Source organism: Syngnathus leptorhynchus, chromosome 4 (assembly GCF_054491065.1).
Source record: "Syngnathus leptorhynchus isolate UIUO chromosome 4, UIUO_Slep, whole genome shotgun sequence".
NCBI classification, from domain to species: domain Eukaryota; kingdom Metazoa; phylum Chordata; class Actinopteri; order Syngnathiformes; family Syngnathidae; genus Syngnathus; species Syngnathus leptorhynchus.
In genome coordinates, this window is record NC_141198.1 from 9,008,846 (window position 1) to 9,032,110 (window position 23,265).

The 23,265-nt window shown below is 42.4% G+C and overlaps 3 protein-coding genes across 4 annotated transcripts; 1 reads left to right on the forward strand and 2 right to left on the reverse strand.

Annotated features, from left to right (window-relative positions):
* Positions 1-1,662: 1,662 nt before the first annotated feature.
* On the reverse strand, positions 1,663-3,999 carry LOC147057915 (non-POU domain-containing octamer-binding protein-like). Its single transcript, XM_085909551.1, has one exon. It carries the CDS (start codon positions 3,550-3,552, stop codon positions 2,281-2,283), a length of 1,272 nt encoding a protein of 423 aa, XP_085765677.1. The 5' UTR covers positions 3,553-3,999; the 3' UTR covers positions 1,663-2,280.
* Positions 3,733-10,312, forward strand: pold2 (polymerase (DNA directed), delta 2, regulatory subunit). 2 transcript variants are annotated; one of them, XM_085909549.1, is made up of 11 exons: positions 3,733-3,804; positions 4,775-5,007; positions 5,303-5,424; positions 5,746-5,869; positions 5,945-6,059; positions 6,322-6,520; positions 6,996-7,076; positions 7,166-7,323; positions 9,210-9,337; positions 9,410-9,511; positions 9,778-10,312. In XM_085909549.1, exons 2-11 carry the CDS (start codon positions 4,785-4,787, stop codon positions 9,939-9,941), a joined length of 1,416 nt encoding a protein of 471 aa, XP_085765675.1. In that variant the 5' UTR covers positions 3,733-3,804; positions 4,775-4,784; the 3' UTR covers positions 9,942-10,312. The 2 variants fall into 2 exon arrangements, with proteins under 2 accessions (XP_085765675.1, XP_085765674.1); XM_085909548.1 differs by lacking the exon at positions 3,733-3,804 and adding an exon at positions 4,476-4,615 and having other exon boundaries at positions 9,778-10,305.
* aebp1b (AE binding protein 1b) lies at positions 10,041-21,286 on the reverse strand. The gene is made up of 22 exons (XM_085909547.1): positions 20,920-21,286; positions 18,872-19,048; positions 18,730-18,792; positions 17,806-18,480; positions 16,886-16,954; positions 16,340-16,405; positions 16,051-16,134; positions 14,740-14,811; positions 14,522-14,631; positions 14,228-14,367; positions 14,055-14,139; positions 13,823-13,967; positions 13,653-13,741; positions 13,306-13,429; positions 12,959-13,155; positions 12,713-12,889; positions 12,446-12,606; positions 11,896-12,371; positions 11,672-11,811; positions 11,301-11,400; positions 11,056-11,222; positions 10,041-10,979 (listed from the first exon to the last, which is right to left on the reverse strand). Exons 1-22 carry the CDS (start codon positions 21,122-21,124, stop codon positions 10,602-10,604), a joined length of 3,900 nt encoding a protein of 1,299 aa, XP_085765673.1. The 5' UTR covers positions 21,125-21,286; the 3' UTR covers positions 10,041-10,601.
* Positions 21,287-23,265: the final 1,979 nt, after the last annotated feature.

Sequence of the window (23,265 nt, forward strand, 5' to 3'; positions counted from 1 at the left end):
TGACATTGTTATCGTATGTCAAGGTCAAAGCTTTGATAAAAGTGAGCTGCGTGTCGCATGTGTGTGAAGAGCAAAGGTGTGCAAGCATTTGGAAGAATGATAAAACTTAATGGTAGAAAAAGACAAGAAGAAATGGGTCGGATAGGGACTCCCTTGCTCAAACGCTGGCTGAAAACTAGAAGTGTGCAGCATCATTTACAAAAGCGTTTCCTCCGCTTCTACAAGGAAATAACATGATGAAATATAAGGAATACCTCACAATATTATTTTGTGTTCCACAAAATCATGTTAAAGTCATGAAATGACTTTATTTTTAATAACAATTCACAATGATGTGTCACTTTGTGTTTCTGTGGCAACCTTCCACTTTATACTGTACATTCCAATCTGTACAATCATTTCAACTCCATGATGTGTAACAAAATGTTTAAATGCCCAATCAAAAAAAAAAAATAAGAACCTGATTCATTTATGTCAATATTAACAAAATTGCTCTTAATATTTTCAACATACAACTATATCATTACTGTGTTTACAAGTGATTTATGTGGTAATGCAAGAAAAACAAAGTGAAAAGTCACAATAGTCTTTGCTGTTTTAATGGTGTTGATTTTAAACGAATCATATTTTTTCTCTTTTCTTAACAATCCATTAATCATTCTCTACATTGCGCAGCAAGATTTGAGCCATCACCTGCTTAACTGTCTGAAAAGATTTTACGCAGTAAAGATAAGAAGCCCCTCAACTATCTGCAATTCAGACGTGTTTGTAAAAAAAGCCACTCACACGTCCCAACATGCAAATCTCACTTGATGTCTGAGTTACTACATCTTTAGTGGGTACTTTGTAAATGGGCCTCAGATAAGATTGTCAATATACAACAAAAAAAAAGAGAAAAATGTAACTGGGCAAAATACTTGCTGAAACATCAACACTTAACCTTTGACCCCATTAGGTTTCCACACTTGTATTTGCTGTCTGTATACAGCCCCTTTTACTGCTCTCCAATAAAACATCGCCAAAATATCACAGGTGATATTTTTCAGAGACAGATATTTTTTTTTTTATTGGAAGGTGTTTATATACAGTGCACATGGCCTCTACCATAAATCTGTTTTATAGTCCAGAATATTTTAGCATGTTGAGACTGCTTGTGATTTAGGGCTATACAAATAAACTTGACTTGACTTGACTTGAATACACACAATAGGTTAAATGGAGGCCCAAAATGATAGATGGAAACCTCTTCAGAAGAGTTTGCTTGAAGTATTCATATTTTCTATGGCAAGGTATACTGCCATAAAATCGAGTCATTGAAAAGAACGTTTGCCAATATGCACACAAAAACACTTCACAAATTCATTTAATGTAGCAAAAATTTGTACACATTAATGAAGGGCTAGCAGAGCTATATTTTAGAATGAAAACACAATGACTAATTGGATTACCAAAATGATGGCATTTGTGCAAATATGTCAAAGATAAGGTAAAAAAAGGGTTGTGTGGGTTTGTCTGATTGAAAACATCGATAAGACATCTCTTTGCTAGCAGGAAATTAAGTTTAACGACTCACCTAGTCTGCAGACTGTGACACACCTTTGGTGATACAGGAAAGGGGATTCCTTTCCTGCAATAATGACTCATGATAAGTTGGCATGTTCTGATCAATAGTGCTTTTAATTAATAACTTACTCTTCACAAACTAGAAACAAAAGAAAACACCTTGTCATGGCTTGTTGGTCCTCTATGTACAATATTTGACCCCCTCATCTGTAATTACCTCAAAGACTTAGTTATCTCTACAACATACAATATTGGGTTAGTTTGCATACAGTATCGGCACCATCTTGTGACTCATCGAAGGGATTGTTGACGATGAATTAGTTCCTCAATAATAACGTATTATCAGGACAATAATGCTTATCAGGCTAACTACAGTGACAAACTTGGTTGATTTAGCTATCCCAAAAATTGCATGTTTGTTCTTGTCTTTTCAAAAGGAACTGCCTTGACTCTCAGAGGTTTTCATATAGAATTTAATTACAGAAAACAACAAATTCAGAACAAATATCTTTTTATATCCATACGAAAAAAATAGAACATGGCTCAATTGGGAAGTTTAAAAAAAATAAAATAAAAAGCTAATGTAAAAGTACTATGTAAGGGAAACTAAACATACATGCCACTTTAAAAAACAACAAAAAAAAGACAAAAGTGAATCTCTGAACTATCATGTCTTTGAAAAAAAAAAAAAAAAACAGTTGAGTATGCAAACGGGATTTAAAATCTGCGTTGCTTGTTTGGTACATAGTCCCCTGGTCCGGGGAGGCCTCTGGGGAAGCCGCCCTGACCTCCAGGCATGCTGGCATTGCCTGGGCCCACCATGAGAGGAGCGCTGTCTGCCGCCGGTATGCCAGTGGGGCCCATGTGCATCCTCATGTCTTGCTCGCGGCTCTCTCCCTGAAAGGTGCCCCTGAAGCCCTCCTGCTGACGTTTCATCATCTCCTCATTGCGCATGCGCATCTCCTCCTCCCTCCGCCGGCGTTCCTCCTCTTGCCGGAGCTCGGCCTGCTTTCGTTTTTGCACTTCTTGGCTGTGGAGCTCCTCCATCCTGCGCAACTCCTCTTGCCGCCTCAGCAGGTCTTGTCTCATCAGCATCACCTGATGCTCATGTCGCGCTGCCTCCATCTCAGCCTCCAGCTTCTCCTGAGCCTCCTTCATGTTGCGGTCCACCATCTCGTACTGTTGCTTCTCCATCTCCATCAGCGCCTTCCAGCGCATAGCGTACTCATACTCAAAGGAGCCCGGCTGAGCGAATCGCGGCGGCTGCTCGCGTTCTTTATGGTACTGCTGGTTCTTGTTTATGAGTTTCTCGGACAGACCCTCCTCATCATCTAGCTGCTCCATAGGCTCCACGGTGATGGGGCGAGGGAAGGCTGTAAGCAGATAGGCGCCATCATTGCATTTGTCCAGAGCCTTTCTTGCAGCTGGTTTGGAAGTGTACTCCACAATGCCTTTTCCAGTGGGTCTCCCTCGGTCGTCCACAATGATCACAGCTCGCTCAATCTGCCCAAAAACGGAGAAGGCCTCCTCCAGCAGCTCATTGGACACAAAGTCTGGCAGATTTTTTATAGCCAGAGCAGCACCGTGTGTTGCAAACCTAACGCGGATGGGTCGACCTCTGAACGGGGCATCATCCAGCTCAGCTCTGGCGATCTCTGCGATAATTCTAGTCTCCAGGCGGATGAAGCCGAAGCCTCGGTCCTTGTTGACAAAAACCTCAGTGGCCTTGCCGTACTTTGCAAACAGCTTTTCAATGTCTTCCTCCGTGACCCCGGCAGGCAAGTTTCCGACAAACAGCCTGCTGCGCTGGGTGAAGGTTTTCTCACCGGGCTTCCTGAAGCTTTGCAGGTCCAGTGTGAGGGCCTCGTTCGGGCGGGTTGTGTCGCTCGGCTCCTGGCCGTTCGCATTTCCTCCATGTTTCTTCTGGTCTCCCTGGCCAGACTGACGGTTTGGACCATGATTCTGTGGAGGGCCTCGGTTTCCTTGCATTTTTTTTTTTTTTTTTTTTGCAACTCACTCAGAAACCGAGTCGATAAATCGCCCGAGTCTCTTTGCAATCGCGGGGTACAGAGACGAGTAAAAATGGCGAGTCTGTATGTTGCGGCGACCCTATTGTGACGTCAAACTAACGCGACGAATACGTTTGAATTTTTTTTTTTTTAAAGTCACACATTGACACACTTGCACAGTCCACACCGTCACATGTGGGAATTGAACTCATGGTGCTTGCACACAAGACAGGCGAGTGTACCACTACCCCATACGTTTGAATCTTGATGTGATGTCGTGGCTGCGGAAAACAATTAAAACCATTTTGTTTGATAATAATTATTTTATGTTCTCACTCTGCTTCTATCACACTATCAAGATGTTGGTTTAATTTTTAGCATGTGCCGACGTTCTAATACGCGTTCATTTTTTTTTATTGCTCATTAACGCGTCTCGCGAGAATATATACAAGAGACCGGAAAGACGTCAAACAGAAATGTTCCTTAGGAAAGACTCTCTACTTAGTCTACGACTCCTTCCAAAAAAAAAACCACAATTCTCTTTTTTTCATAATTATGTGTAATGACATTTGTTTTAGTGTAAAAATACACTGCATTCTAACTTCAAGCGCTACATTTTCAGGTAATACCGGAAGAAATTATGTTGTATAAGGCCAATGTGATTAGTTAGCCATCGGCGGTTACGTGAGATTAATCTCCATAGTTACAAAACATCTCTAGTAGAGCGGTCATTTCGCGGGAGTGATTTGAATTCCAGTTCTTTTAGGTGAACTGAATCTTTAGAATCAGTTCACTCAAAAGATTCATTCAAACGAATCATGCCTCCAAATAAAGCAAGTAAAAGATTCGTTCAAACGGAACTTTGGGAAGTGATTCGTTCACTCTCGTTCACTGGAAAAAAGATGCGTTCCTTTGAACGAATCGTTCACTCACGAGCCAACACTATTTCGCGGGTAGTTCTCAAACGTGCGCAGCAATAACAAACGTCTCCACTGAATTTAACACGATTTGGTTTTTAAGTCTAATATTACAAGACGACTAAGGTAAGAGATACCAAGTTGTCAACGTTACATTCTTGAAAATAGTCACATTCGAAAGCGTTCATGTTTTTAGTTTGCAAACCTCATTGCTTTGCTAACACCATATGAATCGGCATAACGTCCATCAATTACATTGCGACTTGAATTGCTTAACTTCATTAGGACAACCATCATGTTCTCCGATCTGAGCGCGCGGAAAGACGGCTCCTCTCTTCTGTGCCATCCTGCCGAAGACCTGGCACCCGTGTTTGAGAGAGCTTCCACGGCCTACAGTCCATGCACCGAGCGCTTCGGAGTCGGAGAACGGAGTTTCAGTCGTCAGTATGCTCATATTTATTCAGCGCGACTCTTGCAGATGAGACCTTTACTCACGGCAAAAGCTCAACAAAAGTGGGGTATGTGTTACATGACTGAATGCACTAGCACGCACATACACTGCAATGTTATATTCAGCCAGTTTAAACAAAAACATATGACAAAAACTCGATGCACAATTAATTGAAGTACCTTTTGTCATGAAGCGGAAGAGTATTTAAATGATTGATGAACCATGTAAGTAAATAGTTGCTCGCACCGGCTAACTGAATATGTACAATATCTCAGAGCACACTAGTGAATAATCACATCTATGAATCATGCAGTATGATTGGTGTAATAAGCGTGTGTGCCCATTTTTGTTGTTGTTGGTAGGATCAAATGTGCTTTCCCGGAAACTCTGTGATCTTCAGACAGGTGAACAGTGTTGCATTGTGGGAACTTTGTTCAAGCGTATGGACTTGCAGCCATCCATCCTAAAAGAGATAAGTGAGGAGGTTAGCAGTATCGTACATCAAATCACCACTAGTTACATGCGGCTAGTATTTCTAGCGCCTCACACTTTATGTTATGCACTTGTTTCAAAATGGATTGAATTATTTTTCCATGATCATTATGGACACAGCACCCCACAATAACAGCCTAAAAAGTTAGTTTGAGATTTCTTTTAATGTAAAAAAAAAAAAAATAATTAAGAAATAATCCCAATTTGCAGTCAGGCAAATATCCAAATGAATGAAATGTATAAACCAGATCTAAAGAGCTTCAAGTCATTGCTGTTTGTCATGACTTCTTTTTCTCTATCTTGTCGTCTCCAGCACAACCTGTTGCCCCAGCCTCCACGAGTCAAATACATCAGTGACAATGATGAGCTGATTCTGGAGGATGATCTGCAGAGGATCAAACTAGAAGGCAAAATTGACAGAGATAGGTGTGTCACAGGTGAGGGATTTTGTTTCACTTTGCTCCATGTCATACAAACGAATCAAGTAGCTCATGGATTGCTGTTTTCTGCAGGCAGTGTTATCGCTGTCTATGGAGCTGAGAGGAATGATGGCAAGTTCACAGTGGAGGACCTCTGCACAGCTGATCTCCCTGCACAGACTGTGAGACTTGCGCTTAATGCTGATAGGTAAACACAAAAAATACTCAAATCCAGTTTGAAGCCTTCTGTACAAAGATAAACGTGAAATGCTACTCTGCAATTCAGCCGTGTTGATCAGTGTGCGGAGTTCTGCATTGACTTTTTGTTTGTTGCCTGCAGCATGCAACTAGTTTAGCTTTGACTCCAAACCTCGACTCGCATTGCAACAACACTGATGTCGTTTGGCTTGCCTTAGACGATACTGCTTTGGTCTGTAAATGTCCATTGATGTGTTTGTTTTTCTTTCCAGATTTTTGCTGCTCGTCTCAGGGCTGGGTCTCGGTAGTAGTCACGCAGACAGCATGCTGGGCCTACAACTGCTGGTTGACATGGTAACGGGTCAGCTCGGTGACCAGGGGGAGCAGAGCGGAGCGGCGACAATATCGAGGGTCTTGTTGGCGGGAAACCTCCTCAGTCAAAGCACACAGGACAAGGATGCCGCAACCAAGGTGAGTCATGCATGAGTCGCAGCTGCACACCACGTAGACCGCATGTGGAGATCATTAAACTAGTGTGGCATTAAGGATGCTACTTGGGTTGGAAAAAGTATTGAAAGAGAAATATCGGTTCCCTGTGAGATGCCCATTAGCATATAATTTAAGTAAGGCATGAAAAACCCTTCTGTTATTGCAGTGCATATCTTCTCACATGTTCATGGCCGGTGGACCTTTAAAATTCATTTCTGTGATCAAACAAACTTCAAATTTCAAGAACAGTGGTCCAAAAATCCAGATCCCTCGTGAGATCTTCCTCGTTTGTCAGAGTGTACTCACACTAGATAAGTGTTTTCTAAGTGTTAAGTGAAAAAAGGCTCGGTCCAGTCTCTGTGTCACGAGACAATGTTTTCCTCTATCAGTCTTAATACTCAACGGTTTAAGTCAAGCAGTTGCTGTTTTAAATATAACTTCCTGTTTATGTGTCTAGGCAAAGTACCTGACCAAAAAGACTCAAGCTGGCAGCGTGGAGGCCATTCGCTTGTTGGATGAACTGCTTCTGCAGTTGGTGGTGAGATTCCCTACAGCTTCCTACTGCTCTCTTTTACTTAGAGCTGCTTGTTGACTACTGAAAAACGTTCTACTCTCCTCCCCTTCAAGGCTTCGGTCCCAGTGGATGTGATGCCCGGCCAGTATGACCCCACCAACTACACACTGCCTCAGCAGCCTCTGCACCGCTGTATGTTCCCTTTGTCCTCTGTCTACCCCACACTGCAGCTGGCATCCAACCCGTACCAGGCCACTGTGGATGGAGTGAGGTGAGGAACAACAGCATGTATATACACACACTTTCAATTTTGGTTGACAGAATGATTCTTCGAATAGCTCTATGAAAAGTACAAAAAAGATCATTTTCGGAACGCTATATTGCAAGAAAGCCCGGCCATATACTGATGAATGTGAACAAAAAAAGGTATAAGGTGTCCCTCGCCGCTTCACCTTTCACAAATGTGCCACATTTATCTGGGTTTATTTATAAGTGACGGGAGAACGGCCTTTTAAATACATACTGATCACGCGGGGCGTGTCTCTGAGCAATGTGCGTCACTGGGGACAAACGTGGGAAGCACGGCAGCCAGCCTGCCACGAGCGAGGCAGGACAACCATGCGCAACACGGACTGCCCAGGAGTTAGTACAGCGGCCATAAGCGCTGATAGCACTGAGCAAAGTGCGGCACTGCAGACGTGAGTGACTGAGTTCAAGCGCAGGAGGTGGCACCCGGCCACACGCGAGGGAAGAAGCACCAACCGGTGCAGAAGGAGTCGGGACATGTGACCATATCACGTTGTTTGTTGTTTTATTTACTGTAAAGGTACAATACATGCACAGAACAGTATGGGATTGGGAAAGGTTTATGTCGCGCCAAAAGTATTGAGGAGGCTTTAAAAAGCACTCATATTGCTATGCATGGTGTCCCCCTGGTTAGTGTAGTGTGGCATTTCTGAAAAGGGACACTTTGCATTGCTTTGCAAGGTAAACCATACTTTTTATTAACTTACAATACACCCATGCCCTCTAGCGGCCAACAAGAAACACTACGTGTTGGAAATTTCAACACAGTGGTGTTTACATTTCTGAATAATTAATAAACCGTTTCTACTTTGCGCAATTTCGTTTATCGCTGGTGGTTCTAGACTGCATCTCCTGTGAAAAACGAGGGATCACTGTCATGTATAAATATATAAAACATTTCAACTCAAATAATGGAACCTACCAACTAGATATAGTATGTACTTTAACTTGAAACTCGTGTCATGATCTTGTTCGAGTGCCATTAAAACTCTGCTGATCTTGGCAACTTGCATGGATTCCTCTTGCCTTGAACTCATTATGAACTCTTGCGTCATGGCTGAGAAAGCTAACCAGCTTGCCCATCTCAGTCTTTGTCATGCTCAGCTCAGTCTACTTACTTCCGCATCCCGATAGATGTAAGTGGCATGCGACTTTGACTAGACTTTGAATCGAGGAGTTATGCGCGCAGCGGTTTTGGGGTCAGGGGAATCGGAACTGGCCGACCAGGATCCTTGAAGCGTCTGCATGTTTGTCCTCCAAATCCAAGAACGCTCAGTCTACGTCCTTCCCTGGACCAGTCATATCTCTTCCTAAAAATGCTGATAATGAAGCCTAATGCATCTGTTTTTAGCCATTCAAGGAGGCTTTCATGTTATGTATCACCGGCCCCTACTCTTAACTTGACATCTCATACCCAAATCCAGAAAAAAATCACTTGAATTTCGAGAAGTTAGAGAAGTGATGGTATATCTCACTTATACCATAAGTGATGGTATATCTCACTTGTACTAGCCTAGAATACAACGTTATGATGTTAGATTATTGTTATTATGATTAAAAAACCTCACGTGGTAGCTAGAGTAATGAAGGAAGATATAGGTGCAAAAAATAAATCTAGTTCTGATTCGAAAAATGCACTAAAAATGTGTTGACCACTAGAATGGGTGTTTACCTTGCCTATCATTCTTCACTCTTTCCAAAAGTCTGAGTTGTATTAGATGGCATATTCTGCCAATGAAAAGCATCTTTGAAAAGGTTTGGGCGTTTCTTAATCAACCACATTTAGTTAAGGCTGTGGGCTGCAAGGAGTCCTTATGAATTTTCTGAAAAGTACCTTTTTCTTCCATTCAGGTTCCTGGGCACCTCAGGTCAGAATATCAGTGACATTGAGCGTTACAGCAGCATGAACAGTCATCTGGAGATTCTGGAAGAAACACTCCGATTGCGACACCTTGCTCCTACAGCTCCTGATACCCTTGGTGCGACAGGCTCTTTGCAGTTTGTAGAATAATCTCGACTGATTGATGCAATATCTGTGGATTGTCCGTTAGGTTGTTACCCGTTTTACATGAAAGATCCGTTCATCTTGGAAGAGTGCCCACATGTTTACTTCAGCGGGAACGCTCCAACGTTTGGGTCAAAGCGCCTTACAGGTTTGTGTATGTGCAGTTAGGGCGAATTTACCTCGCCAATGTATTAAAATGATTTCACGTATTATATTGATTACCTTGACCTTTGTAGGGCTAGGCAAGTCAATGACATTTTAATTCATTTTAATGGTAATTTGTTTTCAAGGAAAGTAAGTTACCATTAGTCACGGAACAAATGAAGCGCTACAATTACTAGTATTTTTTTTTCCCCCTTCTTATTTGCATTGGTTTAGCAATTCAGTGATTCACTAATGCTTTCACTTCACCAGGTGCTGATGGCCAGGAAATCCTTTTGGTGACTGTGCCAACATTCCACAGCACCCAAACAGCATGCCTTGTCAACTTGCGTACTCTTGAATGCGAGCCAATCAGCTTCTCGGCCTTTTCTGCGGGTGACGACGACGACGACAGTGAGATGAACATCAGCCACTGAGGTCACATGTATTCAGTAGGACAGTATGTGCCAGCCATCTTCAGTGACAGATTGTAAAGTGTGTTTCTGATTCTGTAAATAATTACATCTTGAGTTTAAAAAAAAGTTGTTTTTAATGTGCAACTGCAATAAAAAAAAAAGAATAACAGACTGAATATTGTGTCAGAAAGATGCATCATAAAGACAGAAAAGATCATTATTTGCCAATGAAGAATCATATTTTCAAGTGTTATACAGTTATTGAAGATTTTAAAATTCAGACGTGAACGTCGATTACTCAAAGGCTTTGTTTCCACCAAGCAGTACAGTTTGTGTCAGTTCTGTTCAGTTTCATTTCCTTTGTAAAAATACAAAAACAACACTCAGACAATACCAATTGGTGTTCTGCAATATTGTGTTGCATACTGTACATTTAATTGGCACTTTTGCATGTGAATTTTTAGAACCATTTTTTTTTCCTCATCTATGATTAAAGATGCATGGCACACTATTGAACTCATCACAGTGTCGCTGTGATGTCAAGCTATTAATGTGACAGACATATTTCCAGCATATACTTCACTAACATTCAACCATCATAAACTGAACTGTAAAGCTTGGTTGAGCGGAGGATTTCTGGATTGATGGAACTCAAAGAGGTGTGAAAGCAGTGAATTTGCTTCAATAATCATCAATTTTGTACTCATAATCATAGTCCAGGGAGTCTGTGAAGGCACCGGGTGTCGATGATTGTCCCTCCTCTATTAACCATGAGTACCAGGGTGTGGTGGTCCCAAGCGTGGTGGGAGTTCTGGTAGTTGTTGGTGGCAGGGTAGTGGTTGTCGTCGTCGATTGCAACCGCATTAACCTCTGCTGCCGGAGGCGTCTAATACGAGCTATTCTGACTCTCCTCAACTGTTCCTTGCTGAGTCGTGAATTTTGCAAGACCCCAGCATTGCCATTAACCACACGGCCATTGCTATCTATAGCAGGGGGCTGGACTATAGTGTTGCCATGGCTGACCAGGCGGATTGGCTTGTTACCATGGAGAGCCAAAATCTGTGAGTAAATGGAAAAAAGACAGTGTATCCAACCACACAGATTTTTTTTTTTGTGTTGTCGCATGCTGACTTGCCTGTCTGATGCGGTCCCAGTTGGACTTGACCAAGTTGAAGCTGCATGTGGTAGCTCCTGACTTGTATCCCACCACACAAAGTTTGGTCAAGGAGGAAAAGCCCTCAGCTTTGGCCGTTACGCGGTATTCGCCAGGGTTTAGCAGCCGCCAGTAATCTCCGGTTGGAGCTACAGTGAGACAAGGGGAAAATGTTGGCTTCAACTACAAATTTGGCCCTCGTATGTGATTTGTGAATGCGATCTGACCTGTGGTGATGTCGTGGTTGATCCCATCTACAGACACGGTGGCGTTTGCAAGCGGGTTGCCCTGGTCATCCTTCACTATACCTCGAATGCCACGATGAACCTATGCACAAAAACAGTTCAATTAGCCTCACGTAAAGACATGACAATATACAAGATAATATACTAGTTTAAGTAAGGACAAAAAAAAAACATCTAACCTCCACATACATCTAATAGAAGCATTGCAGCCGTGAAAAATTGTACAAAATTGAAATCTTTTAAATGTAGAGCTGTGCTTTTAACAAAAGAGAATAACTCACTGGCCCTGACCACAGTTTACTTGTTGAAATTCATTTCTTCCAAATAATTTGTTGACAGTGTATAGGTCCAACCTGCTCCATGAAGGTGAGCATGGCCTCTCGGTTCTTCTGCCACTCTCGCTGCAGCTCGCTCTCATGAGGGAACTTATCACAGCCGAGGAAAATGGACAGCTCCATGCAGTTGGTGTGCAGATAGCTAAAGTCATTCATACCTGAGGAGGGAGAAAGAGACATTATTAGAACTTCGAAGTTAAAAGTGCAGACAGCAGCCATTGAAGCCGCTGGTCTCTACTTACTTCCTGTGATCGGCTTCCATTTGGCTCGATTGATGATCCCGTGCACCCCTGCAGCGACGTCCCCGTGGCAGGACCCGTGATAATTGTTTGTCATAGTTAGATGTGTGGATGCGTAGGACACGGCTAACCACCTAAAGAGGGACTCATCTGCCATCTCTCGCAGATTTTCCTCGGACTCTGCATAACGGTAGCCGCCACTCCTCGCCCTGTCATCCTCCTCCTCCTCCTCCTCCCTGTGGTCGTAACCATGGTGGTAGCTGGGATCGTAGCCATGGTCATAGCCTTGGTCATAGCCTTGGCCATGATCATAACCTTGGTTGTGGTCATAACCATGTCCCTGGTCGTAGCCATAACCTTGGTCATAGCCATGTCCTCTCCACTCATGATCTGGATAGCCTCCGTTTCCTCTGTCTTGATCTGGCTCCTCCCGGTATCCGTGTCCCCACTCGGTCACATCAAAGCTCTCTTCTTCATACCTGTGTGAAAAATGTTTTGAATGAAGAAGATGTTTCAAACAAATGATGCCCAACCATGAGTGGTAAGATCGTACTGTCTCTTCTTGCGGCTGTGGGGCACATCCTCAGCGGGCTTTTTGGTATGTAAGCTGTCGTATGGGTAGGCCACAAATGACTCGCCACCTTGAAAGTTTGCCCCCAACACAAACGGGTGGCTTTCCATCCAAGAGATGATGGCCCTGGTTTCGACAGCAATCTGGGATCATAAATGTAGGTCAGTACTTCTGATAGTGTTTAGTCCACCAGGGAAAGACCACCCACCGATACATGACTTCAACCTTGAAGAAAACTATGACACTTACCGAGCTGCTTTGGAGAAAGTTGTCGGGTATGGCAACGTGGTGGTTGGGAAATAGTTTGGGCACCATGCCTCTTTCTTCTGCATCCCACAGGATGCTGTTTAGATCTGGAAAGTTCTGGAAAATGTCAAAGCCATCATAGGTCAGGTGGCCGGTGGTCCATCCACTCAGCTCTGAGCCCTGCAGGAAGGAGAAAATCCCCATCATTCACCATTCCCAGGCATCTCCCAGAGTCATTTTTTAACTCACTGCTTGAAAAGCTTCTTCATGTCCGTCAGGGTTGAGTGAGGGCACCAAGTGAATGCGTATCCCGTCCACCAGACGTTGAGCTCGGGGGTTTCGGTCTCTGTATTCCTTGCACAAGTATTGCATGAGAAGCAGGATCATTTCCCGGCCCAAAGCCTCGTTGCCGTGGAGACCTGCTGTGTAGCGTATCTCCGGCTCACCTGCACAGAATGCCAGAGATTTCAAGTTGTCCATCAATGATAAAGCAATGAGATAATCTGGTGTTAAACCCCAAATCAATTCCATTTAAATTACTGGAAACCTCAATTTGAACTTTTAACATCAGACTGTTTTCTCCAAGCCATGTTTACCTATTTCATGCTCCGTTGGATTGCCTGAGATCACCATGGCCATGATGTCCAGTCCCTTGGAGCTACGGCCCAGGCTGTAAATGTTGGTAACTTGGGGGCACTCTTCATTCACTGACTTCATAAGCTGAACAACAGATAGAAAGGCACACTACTGTTTTTTTTTCTCAACACACACATACACACTTACACAACTCATTCAACCAGCCATAGAATCTCCACACAGTTTGTCCTGTTCAGGGGCCAGTGGCCAAAGGTGGCCTGCACCCTGGTTAGGATTAGGTGATTTTAATGTCACACTTATCATTAAATCACAAGTTTCACATGCTTTGATTTCACAAGATACTCACTGAAACCATTTCTGAGTAGCTGTGATGCTTAAACTTCAGATAATCTACTGGAGTCACTTCATTTTGCCTGTACCGGGCAGTATCTGGGTCTGAGTGAGCACCGGAGAGAATCAAATGAATACAATGTCAATACGTATGTCCATATGTGCACGAGTGTGTTTTATGCCCACCGGGCACTGGGCAGCCCAGAATCTCCAGTCTCATACACAGTGTGCCATTCCAGGTTTGAGGGATGATTCTAATGTAGCGGGCCACGATAGGCTCCGCTAGCTGGTTTAAGACTGGAGTGTCTTTATCACTATTTCCAAAAAAGAGCTGGAGTGAGAAAAAGGAAAATGAGATGAAAGAAGTGGAATAATATGTAAAATAGTAGGATTTGGGAAAGTTTTAAGGTGAGCTCACCCAGTCAGCATATCCATCATGGATGGGTGTCCACTCTCTGCTGTCATTGCTGAAAGCCAGGAAGTATGATGTCACAAAGTCACTCCTGCAAATGGCATAAGAGATAGCCATGAAGTGAAGGAGGCCCGTGGGGAGAGAGTGGCAAATGTTTTCACATGTTTTTTGTGTCTCACTCATTGCGCGAGTCTCGACCCTGAGTTATGACTCCTGTGAACTCAATATCACTCCGAGCGTCAATCTCGAACCAGTGGACTTTATCCTCTGAGTTTGCGCACCATGCGCCGCCTTGGGGGTTATATTCATCATCTGAGCCCTGGAGTCGGTGAGATGAGGACAAGGTTGCTGCAAAGTCTTTGTTGAGTGATTCATTGAACAAGTCCTTTTTTTTTTTTTTTTAGATTGCACTATCTGCACTTAATTCTTTTGCAGCATGAGTCTGATGACTAAAGTGTGTGACTGTTGTGTACCTGCATGTTGAGGCGTGCCCTCTGCGGTGCAAAATGATACTGAGACGAGGAGGAGGCGGAAAGCTGGTCTGGCTCAATCCGATGGGACTCCATCCCCAGGGGAGGACATTCTGTCATAGGGGTGCACAGAGTACAGAATGAATAGTCATAACAGTATGTGCGGAAAAAAAAGAAAGCTCACATGATGTTTTGCAGACTGTGGACAGCATTTGACTTACTCTTTGGTTCTTTGAAGACACGTGGTCTGTTCTTGGCTCGTTCCTCGGCCTCCTTCAGTTTCTGCGCTCTCTCTGGCAGAGGTCAGAAAAACAGTCTCAAAAAAAAAATTCCACAGAATTGGTCCCAAATCTCCCCTTTCTACTCTGACCAACAAGTCATCAGGGGAATCATCACTGTTTTTGGAAATTACTCCAGCCAAAAGTCTTCATGAGGAGAAAAGAGCTGTTGTTTTGCTCTGGTCAAACTGATTCTAAAATTAGAATTGCATTTAAACTGGGATTTTCCAGATCCCTCTATTTTGGTAGGCCTCGCTGATTTTAACTTGCCAATTAACAGTCTTTCCTTTTTTTTGTTTTATTATTCTTTTTTTTTTTTAAAGAAACACATTCCAGAAGAAGAGGCCAGTTTTCGAAGCCGTATGAGCCTTTGTTTTTAAAAAAAAAAAAAAAAGACAATATTGATGACACATTTAACTGTTCAGCCCACATTGCTCAACTTGTTGTTTTCTAACAAGTAGCTGAATGCACTGGCAGGAGTAGAAATACCAGACCAAATAGACCTTTGGGCTTTTTTCTGGGAATTCCTTACCACATTTGAACCTGTTTCATGTAGGGAATATATTTATCAGCATTTTTCTTAAGATTTTGGGAGATTTGTAGAAAAACAAACAAACAAACAAACAAACAAACAAAATAAACGTTTGCCCTGTGACACCCCCCCCCCCCCCCCCCCCGAAATATAGATACTTGATGTCCTGTTTGCTTGTAACGTTTCATGTTTTGACAATTTGAGACACAGTATCCAATTCTGGATGTGAGAGCTGACCGTATCGCTCAAGGTTCAAGGTCAGAGTTCCATTCTGCTAGGTTATAATAAACGTTTTCCTCTTTAAATTGCCCCATATAAATTATTAAAGTAACCAATCAAAACTTGCAGTGACCCCACTCTGGAGTCATTTCACATCTGATAAGCAACGACTTTTGATGCTTTTATCACCAAATGAACAATATTTTAGCAATGCCACAGCTACCAAGCTCGATCCACTGAAATCATGTAACAAATTATGGGGGGGAAAACCTTTTTGGTTCAATGCAAAAAAAAGTCAGTTTACATCGTGGCAAATCACATCTGTATTCGCTTATGAGAGGAACGTGATCTAGTGGGAGGGACCATGCTGTTATCTGCTATTACTTTTGCACTTGGGTCACAGGCCATGTTCACGCTGGCAAGCGCACTATCATATGTCAAATCGTCTGGCATGATGCTGTTAAATAAATAACAAAAAGGAGAAAAGAAGTTTGGAGTCATACCTCTCTGTTCTCTTTCCCTTTCTTTTTGTGCTTGCTCTCTTTCCTTCTCCATCCATTTGTCATCAGTTTCACCTTCCTTTTTTCCTGCAAAAAATTAGAAAATGGAGGATAATTGAGCTTTATTGAACCATTGCGTCTCTGTGTATGCCATTAGGATTCACCAATTGGAGAAAAAGCTTATGTTTAAGCCAAGACTTATTTGGAAAGTCACTGTCCAGACAGTGAAACATTTGGTCATGGAAAGTCAGTGTGTGCGTGTGTGCGTGTGTGTGTGTGTGTTGTCACGTACTCATTCCGTATTCGTCGTATTCATCGTACCAATTCTCTTCAAAGGGTGGAGTATTTGTCGTCTCTTCTACAGAAAAGATAAACAAACATGAAGTTGTTTCACATTTCTTGGGATGACTCCATTTCTGTGATTTAGAGAAAGTCTCAACCCATCAACCACAACAACTGTTCTCAATTGGGATGAATATAAACACCGCCTCGTTTAAGAGTTAAATCTTCCGTTTAAATTTATAGGAATGATAACAAAGTTTTGATCAGGCTTGGAGAAAAAAAAACAAAAAAACACCACAATGGAAAATTTGGTCTGTGAGGCATGCAACCACGAACCACCCCCTCCTGTCGGAAAAGTAGGACAGCCTCACTTTAATGTTATTCTCATGTGTTGAATTAGTCATTATTACTCAAAGCTTTCAAGCCTACAACTCAGACAGGGGCAATATCGAATCTATCTCCACGGCCAGTCTAGAGTCGAAGGCCTCGACTCCTTGAGTGTTCGAACATCACATGCTGATTGACAAGTGGTCGTTGTTTGAGTGTCAGCAGCTACCTGTGAGAGTTTCGACTTTGATCTCGGGGCTGACTTCTTCGCCATCTGGAACTTTTTCTGGCACCGCGACTGCAGCAAGAAAAGATGAAATCAGAAATCAATCAACGAAAAAAAAGCCTAATGACAAAGTCTTTGATTCCTCCAAGTTTACTTACGCTATTAAATCTGCCAGGGGATTTAATAGCATTACTACTATTTTTTCCCCCAAATACTTGAGCATATTTGAGTTACCATCCTATGAAATGCACTTGGTTATAGTAAGAGCTCAGTTTTATATATGGAAAAAGTCCTGCTGAAGTTTGAACTTACTCTTAAATCATTTATTGCAGTTATATAAATAGAAGTGAACTTGTGAACGTCTATACACATAACCTACTCTCACATACAGTGCTCACACACTCTTTCGATCCTTGTCTTGAGACTACAAAAGACTGAGCAGGTTTAACTTGTTGTTGTTGTTGTTGTTTTTTTCTCAGCCCCACTTTAAAGACTTGCTTCATCAAAGTGGTCTTCTTTTCAGGTTCGGGGCTCACTGTCAAGGATGATGAATGTCACGGCTTTGACCAGGTGTAACCTTTCACATTCATCTCCTTGTCACTGTGTGCATGGTCAGAATAGACTTGCATGTACAAGATGCTTCTGTTTCTCTGCAAATAGTTTGGCAGCCACTCACTTTTCACGTGAGGAAACCAGTCAGGCAAAATCTCCATCTATTTCCTGTTATAGCTTTCTTGAAGATGGTCTTAAATAAACTGACATAGTAGCATGCCGCTTATATCCGTTTCTACCCTAACATGACCAAAGTATTGGCCTGAATTTGAAGTGGTTTTTTTTTTCTTCCACCATTTTGTTTACTCTCCGTCCACACACTACATTCCTTGGAAGTGACGAATAAAGTAGAAAGAAAGAAGCAGACATACATGTGGAATCCCAGTAATCAACGTCATCTGTCCTAGTCTTCTCATCCACCTTTGGGCCGGCGGGTGTTGGGTCCACCTCTTTCCAGTAGATTTCATAGTCATCGGTCTCAGTCGGTGATGGATCGTTTTCGTCTGGTTTCCAGTAGTCTTCATCTACGCCTGTTACTGGAGGTTCTTTCTCTTCTGGTTTCCAGTAGTCTTCATCTATGCCTGTTACTGGAGGTTCTTTCTCTTCTGGTTTCCAGTATTCTTCTTCAGGGTCCGTCACTGGTGGGGAGGGGTCTTTCTCGTCTGGTTTCCAGTATTCTTCTTCAGGGTCCGTCACTGGTGGGGAGGGGTCTTTCTCGTCTGGTTTCCAGTATTCTTCTTCAGGGTCCGTCACTGGTGGGGAGGGAGCTTCCTCTTCTGGTTTCCAATTTGCATCTGTGTCTGTCACTGGATTGTATGAAACTTTTTCTTCTGGTTTCCAGAATTCTTTGTCTGTGTCTGTCACTGGGGGAGGCGGGTCTTTCTTCACTGGTTCCCAGTCAAAATCATCCTCTGTTACTGGAGCCGCTGGATCTTCCTCTTCTGGTTTCCAGTAATCGTATGGAAAATCGGTGACCTCCGAGTCTGGCCTGGATGGAGTGGGATCAGCCTCCCAGTAGTCATCTTCTGGCTTCCAGTAGTCATTGTCTGACAGGAACAAAACACAGAGAGACCCAATTATTTTACAGATCCCTTTATTTTATGCTACTTTTTAATAACATGCTGATACATGACATTCATTTGAATGGTTAAACTTCTAATTGCTTTGGAACGTGTAGTAAAAAAAAAAGTTAGGGATGGGTGAGTACCCGTATCGGTGCCGATGCCACCCTTATTTGGAAGTTTGAAAATAAGTGTTGAGGGATGTCATTGCTGATGATGAAATGAGCAACTTACCAATGTCAGGGTAGGCGTAGTCAGTGTAAGGCTCAGGTTCTGTGGGAGGTTCGGTTGGGATAGCTGAAGATGGCACATAGACACAAAGTCAACAACTTCCCACTTACTTAGGTCTCAGAACAATTTTGGCTCCGAGCTTGACCTGTCGTGGTGGGTGGAAGCGTTGTTGTTGTTGTTGTTTGTCTGTCCTTCTTCCTCCCTTTCTTCTCACTTTTGGGTTTCTTGGTGGCATTGGGATCTTTGGGTTCTTTGTTCTTTTTCTTGTCCTTTTTCTTCTTTTTGCCCTCCTGCGGTGCTCTTTTCACTCTGCCAAAATGACCTGAACATATGAATGTATGAAAATTTAGGGATTTCAAAAAAATTATCTGGTAAAGCCCAACAATAAATGTAAACCTTTAAATGCCCTCTTTAGCAAATTATTTGTGAACTTGTGCATTGAGTGATTTATTTTCTGCATCTTATAACATTTCTGTGAGGGGGGTGTCTCAGCGCAGTATTTGCCAACCTTTGTTAATTTATTTATTTATTGACATCAAGTGGATATAAAATGTCTAAATATCTCTCTCGGTTCAGATGTCTAATTTTTGTTGTAATAAATGACATAAATACTTTAAAACATGTGTCCTTTCTCTCTCCAAGAGAGGAAAAACATATATAACTCAAATCATTTGACAACACCCGATAATACATGGGATCACTTTGTATTCAAAATTAACCAACAACCTTCAAACTCGGGTTAAGGGACTCAGCGCACCCACCTGCCACCGTTTAAAGTGCTTTTGATATAACCCCAAATCAATTTCAGATGTTCTTGTAGGCTTTTCCTCACACGACACTCCCCCTAACCAAAGGAATACCATCCCGATAGTGAACCGTGGTGATGGATGCATGGTGTTTTGGGATCTGCTTTTTTTCCCTGGGAACTCGGGCATTAGACAAGGTGGAGGGAATTTGGAATAGTTTAAAAAAACAGTCAGTGTTAGCACAAAACTGTCAGGCTTCTGGCAGATGGGGTGGGTGGGGATAATGACAGGAAAAGCCTACCGTGTGTGAATGTGTGTGTGTGTGTGTGTGTGGGGGGGGGGGGTGATCTGAGGCACATTTGAAGGTGAGAGGTGTATTCTTATGAACGTTTGGTAAATTTGAAAACAGCAACCATATGTTATAGGTCACAGTAATGGTGAAAAAACGTTTTCAAATAATCTCGTTCAAAAAGCTGGCATTTGATCAAAGTTATATATTTAAATTACGCCGTGAGAATTTTGAAATGTATGTGCCTCGTCTCAATCAAGGTTGGAAAAGCCTAGTCTAGACAGCTAAACTAATTCAGAGCTCAGCAGAGGTTCATCAGTTTTTCCTTTAGGCCAGAGGTTGCATGCTGTTCTCAGACACTTCCATGGAAAAACTTTCTTTCCATGAGCCACACAGTTTCAGTCACACAAATCCCACCAGTTTAACAATAAATACATCACCAGCACCTCTGCGACATCTTCCCCACTAAAAGGTACAGCCATTAGTGGGAGGCATTAAGCAGCTACTTGGGCCTGATGTGTATTACATGTGAGGCTCTTCTCTTCTTCCACTCATATGTCCTGAGTGTTTAAACATGCTGAGTAAAAAGCACCAGAAGCATTGGAATGCATTGCTCTTACTTGTCTTTGTGCTTCAAAGTAGTCAAAGCAGTAGTGATAAAGTTTTTATATATAATCAGCATGAAATTTTGATTATCCTTAAAATCTATTCAAGTTTTAGTTGAATGAAAACAAATATACTCCATTCATTTCACGAGACTTTATACACAGCAACATGGATCAGTATAATTATATTATTATTATATTATTATTATTATTATAATATATCCCTCAGATACTTTTTTGCTGGTCGTGTCATACTTTTGAGTTGGTAGTTGTTACTGGGCAGAATTCCAATTGCTCACTTTTCAAGCAATGCCAAAATTGGCATATGTCAGCCACGCCCACTAGATTGTTTGAATGGCAAACTGGAGGAAAGTCAGTTTGACATATGCAAGACAAACGTTACACATTAATTTTGCAAAGGGATCATAAAAGTGAGGGAATTCTAAAATCCACATTGAAATGAAAATGAATGTCATCTGCTGGATCTGGTGGGTCACTGCCCCTACTGCCCCTTGTGCAGTACCACTGGATCTACTTTTCAAATGTTACTGACCTGCCTCTACTGTGGCCTGGCTGCTGATGCTCTCCACTTGGCCTTCATTATTTTGAGGCTCATCCTGAAGAAGATCTCCTTCTTGCTTGTCTCCTTCAGGGTGCATCAGGGACACAATCCCCCCAGCGCTCTCCCCTTGTCTGGGGGTCAGCAGGCAACAGAGGGCCAGCAGCGCCGCAGACAGGAGTACAGTCTGGCTTTTCATGCCTTCAGCTTTTTCTATTGGAGAATCCTTTTAATTTTCTTTGGAGCTTCTTTAATCCGCAGCTTTAGCTTTAGCAGTTTATCCGGCAAGTTTTATATTTGAGCCTTCCTTCCTGTGTGGAGCCCCGGAGTCAACCAGACTCAGACTGGGCTTGACAGAAGTGGAGTGGGTTGGGGGTAGGGATAGCGGGGAGGGAAGGAGGTGGCTTAAATAGAGACACCCGAGAGATAGACAGCAAAGCAGACATTCAGTCAAATGAAAAGCTTCATTTGCAAACTTCTCTGCAGCTCCGGTCAGCTAAAAAAAACAAACAAAAAAAAACCAGCAAGAGGAAAGAGGATCACCGTAACCTGCTGGACGAGTCGCAACAGGTGCGGGGCTCACCCACGCAGAAGGTGGTTGGGGGAGGCCAGGTAAAATAACAAGCTTACTGCACACTGATGCATTTTGCACAGAAAGAAGCAGGATGAACCTCTTGTTGCACTTCATTGGAAAGCCATCAGCAAGCGCAGATGAGATTCCCGGGGTCACTGAATTCCTTTTGGGGGGGCGGGGGGATGGGGCTATAGGGATTGTGTGTGTGTTTTCACAAAACCATAAAGTACCAAACATCAGAGCAGGGATTTATAGAAAATGAAAACAGACACAGTTGTGAATTATTTTTTTCACTGCAGCTGGAAATGGATGTCTGGCCTCTGTCACTCTCTCCCACCCAAGAGGTCACACTTGGGAGGTGTTGGAGCCCAAAAAAGGATTAGAACATTTGAAATAATGTTGCTTTCTTTGCCTACATTCTCAAATTCTGTCTGTCACACCCAGAAATGAGACTTGACTGTATGTGGCAAACCCAGAAATTCTCAGTGAAGAAAATTAATTGGAACTTATATGTAGGAAGTGAAGATGGACGCAAAAAATGCCCATGCGTGTGACCCGTGATCTACAACAGATAGTGAATTTTATAAAGTCACGTTTAAAAGACCATTTCAAAAAACCTTGTTCTCGTGCCCTGCTGCAGGAAATGTGAAGAAAATAAGTCTTTGCCAATGAATGTTAACTCAAAAAGTATGACTTTGAAATGAGTCACTGTGAGTGTTAAACAGCTGTGCTTGTTTAAAAAATTGGGACTTGGACACAGACAAATGTACAAAGATACTTGGGGGGTTATGACTTTGGCTGAGAAGAATGAATGTGCAATTTATCTTGAAAATATGTTCCTTTGTGTAGAAATAGAGACTTAAAAAAATATCTAGGTGCACATAATATTTCAAAATCATATTTGATCTCCTTTAGCTCCAATTTAGTCTGACGTGTGGGTTTAAAATACTCTATATTGGAACAGATTACAGAAAATAGCAGTTTGCTCTAGCCGAGCTAAACAATGAGTGATATAATGAAAGCAGCTGCAGCAGGCAATGAAATGAAAACTAGCACGAATGTAGACCAAGCGATCCATCATCCAAGTATTTCCAATTGGGCATTAACACTCCTTGAATTACAACTGTCATTACTTTTAAAGCACGATACTCAAACAATCTAAATACGTGACCGAGCAACGCCGCTAGCGTTCTTGATGTCTTATTTGCACTTTTAATACGTTTATTTGTGGTCATGTGCATGTGCATAGAGTTGTTGGCTTGGTGTCGTGAGTGGAGTCTCAGCATCTAGCAGGCAGGAAACAATGACATCAGGAAGAGAGCAGGAGGGAGGACGGAGGAGGGGGTGTATGAGTGAGAGAAAAGTATAGTAATCCAGCAGGCTCACTAGGTGCAAATGGAAACAGGTTTAGAAATCTCCATCTTGTAATATTGTGTTCATTCCCTCTAGATATAAAGATGTACTCTAGCAGATACCTACCTGAAACATGAATCCTTTCCATTAGATTGTTGAATTTTGAGTTTCTCGGGAATACAAATCCCGCCAAATACACTGTAGGAACTCAAGATTGAAAAAAACTCATTAAAGTACAGAAATTGTAGCTTAGAAGTAATAGCAATAACAATATGTTATGGAAGTGATTTTGAATGGGATGAAGATAAATGCCTGAAATATTTTTTCCATGCTGTGTGTGCAATGATTCAGCAGGTCAACCACAGCTCAGTCATCTGGTTCTGGTGTTTGATTAAGCACAGATGTAGAAGCAT

What these genes read in the sequence shown, in the direction of transcription:
- LOC147057915 (XM_085909551.1), bottom strand. Translation starts at nt 3,552, where the DNA reads ATGCAAGGAAACCGAGGCCCTCCACAGAATCATGGTCCAAACCGTCAG.
- pold2 (XM_085909549.1), top strand. Translation starts at nt 4,785, where the DNA reads ATGTTCTCCGATCTGAGCGCGCGGAAAGACGGCTCCTCTCTTCTGTGC. An exon ending in TAAAAGAGATAAGTGAGGAG is followed by an intron (nt 5,425 to 5,745) that starts GTTAGCAGTATC and finishes TGTCGTCTCCAG; the next exon opens with CACAACCTGTTGCCCCAGCC. An exon ending in TACAGCTCCTGATACCCTTG is followed by an intron (nt 9,338 to 9,409) that starts GTGCGACAGGCT and finishes ATTGTCCGTTAG; the next exon opens with GTTGTTACCCGTTTTACATG.
- aebp1b (XM_085909547.1), bottom strand. Translation starts at nt 21,124, where the DNA reads ATGAAAAGCCAGACTGTACTCCTGTCTGCGGCGCTGCTGGCCCTCTGT. An exon ending in TGTCTTCAAAGAACCAAAGA is followed by an intron (nt 14,632 to 14,739) that starts GTAAGTCAAATG and finishes CCCCTATGACAG; the next exon opens with AATGTCCTCCCCTGGGGATG. An exon ending in GGTCGAGACTCGCGCAATGA is followed by an intron (nt 14,140 to 14,227) that starts GTGAGACACAAA and finishes TGCCATTTGCAG; the next exon opens with GAGTGACTTTGTGACATCAT.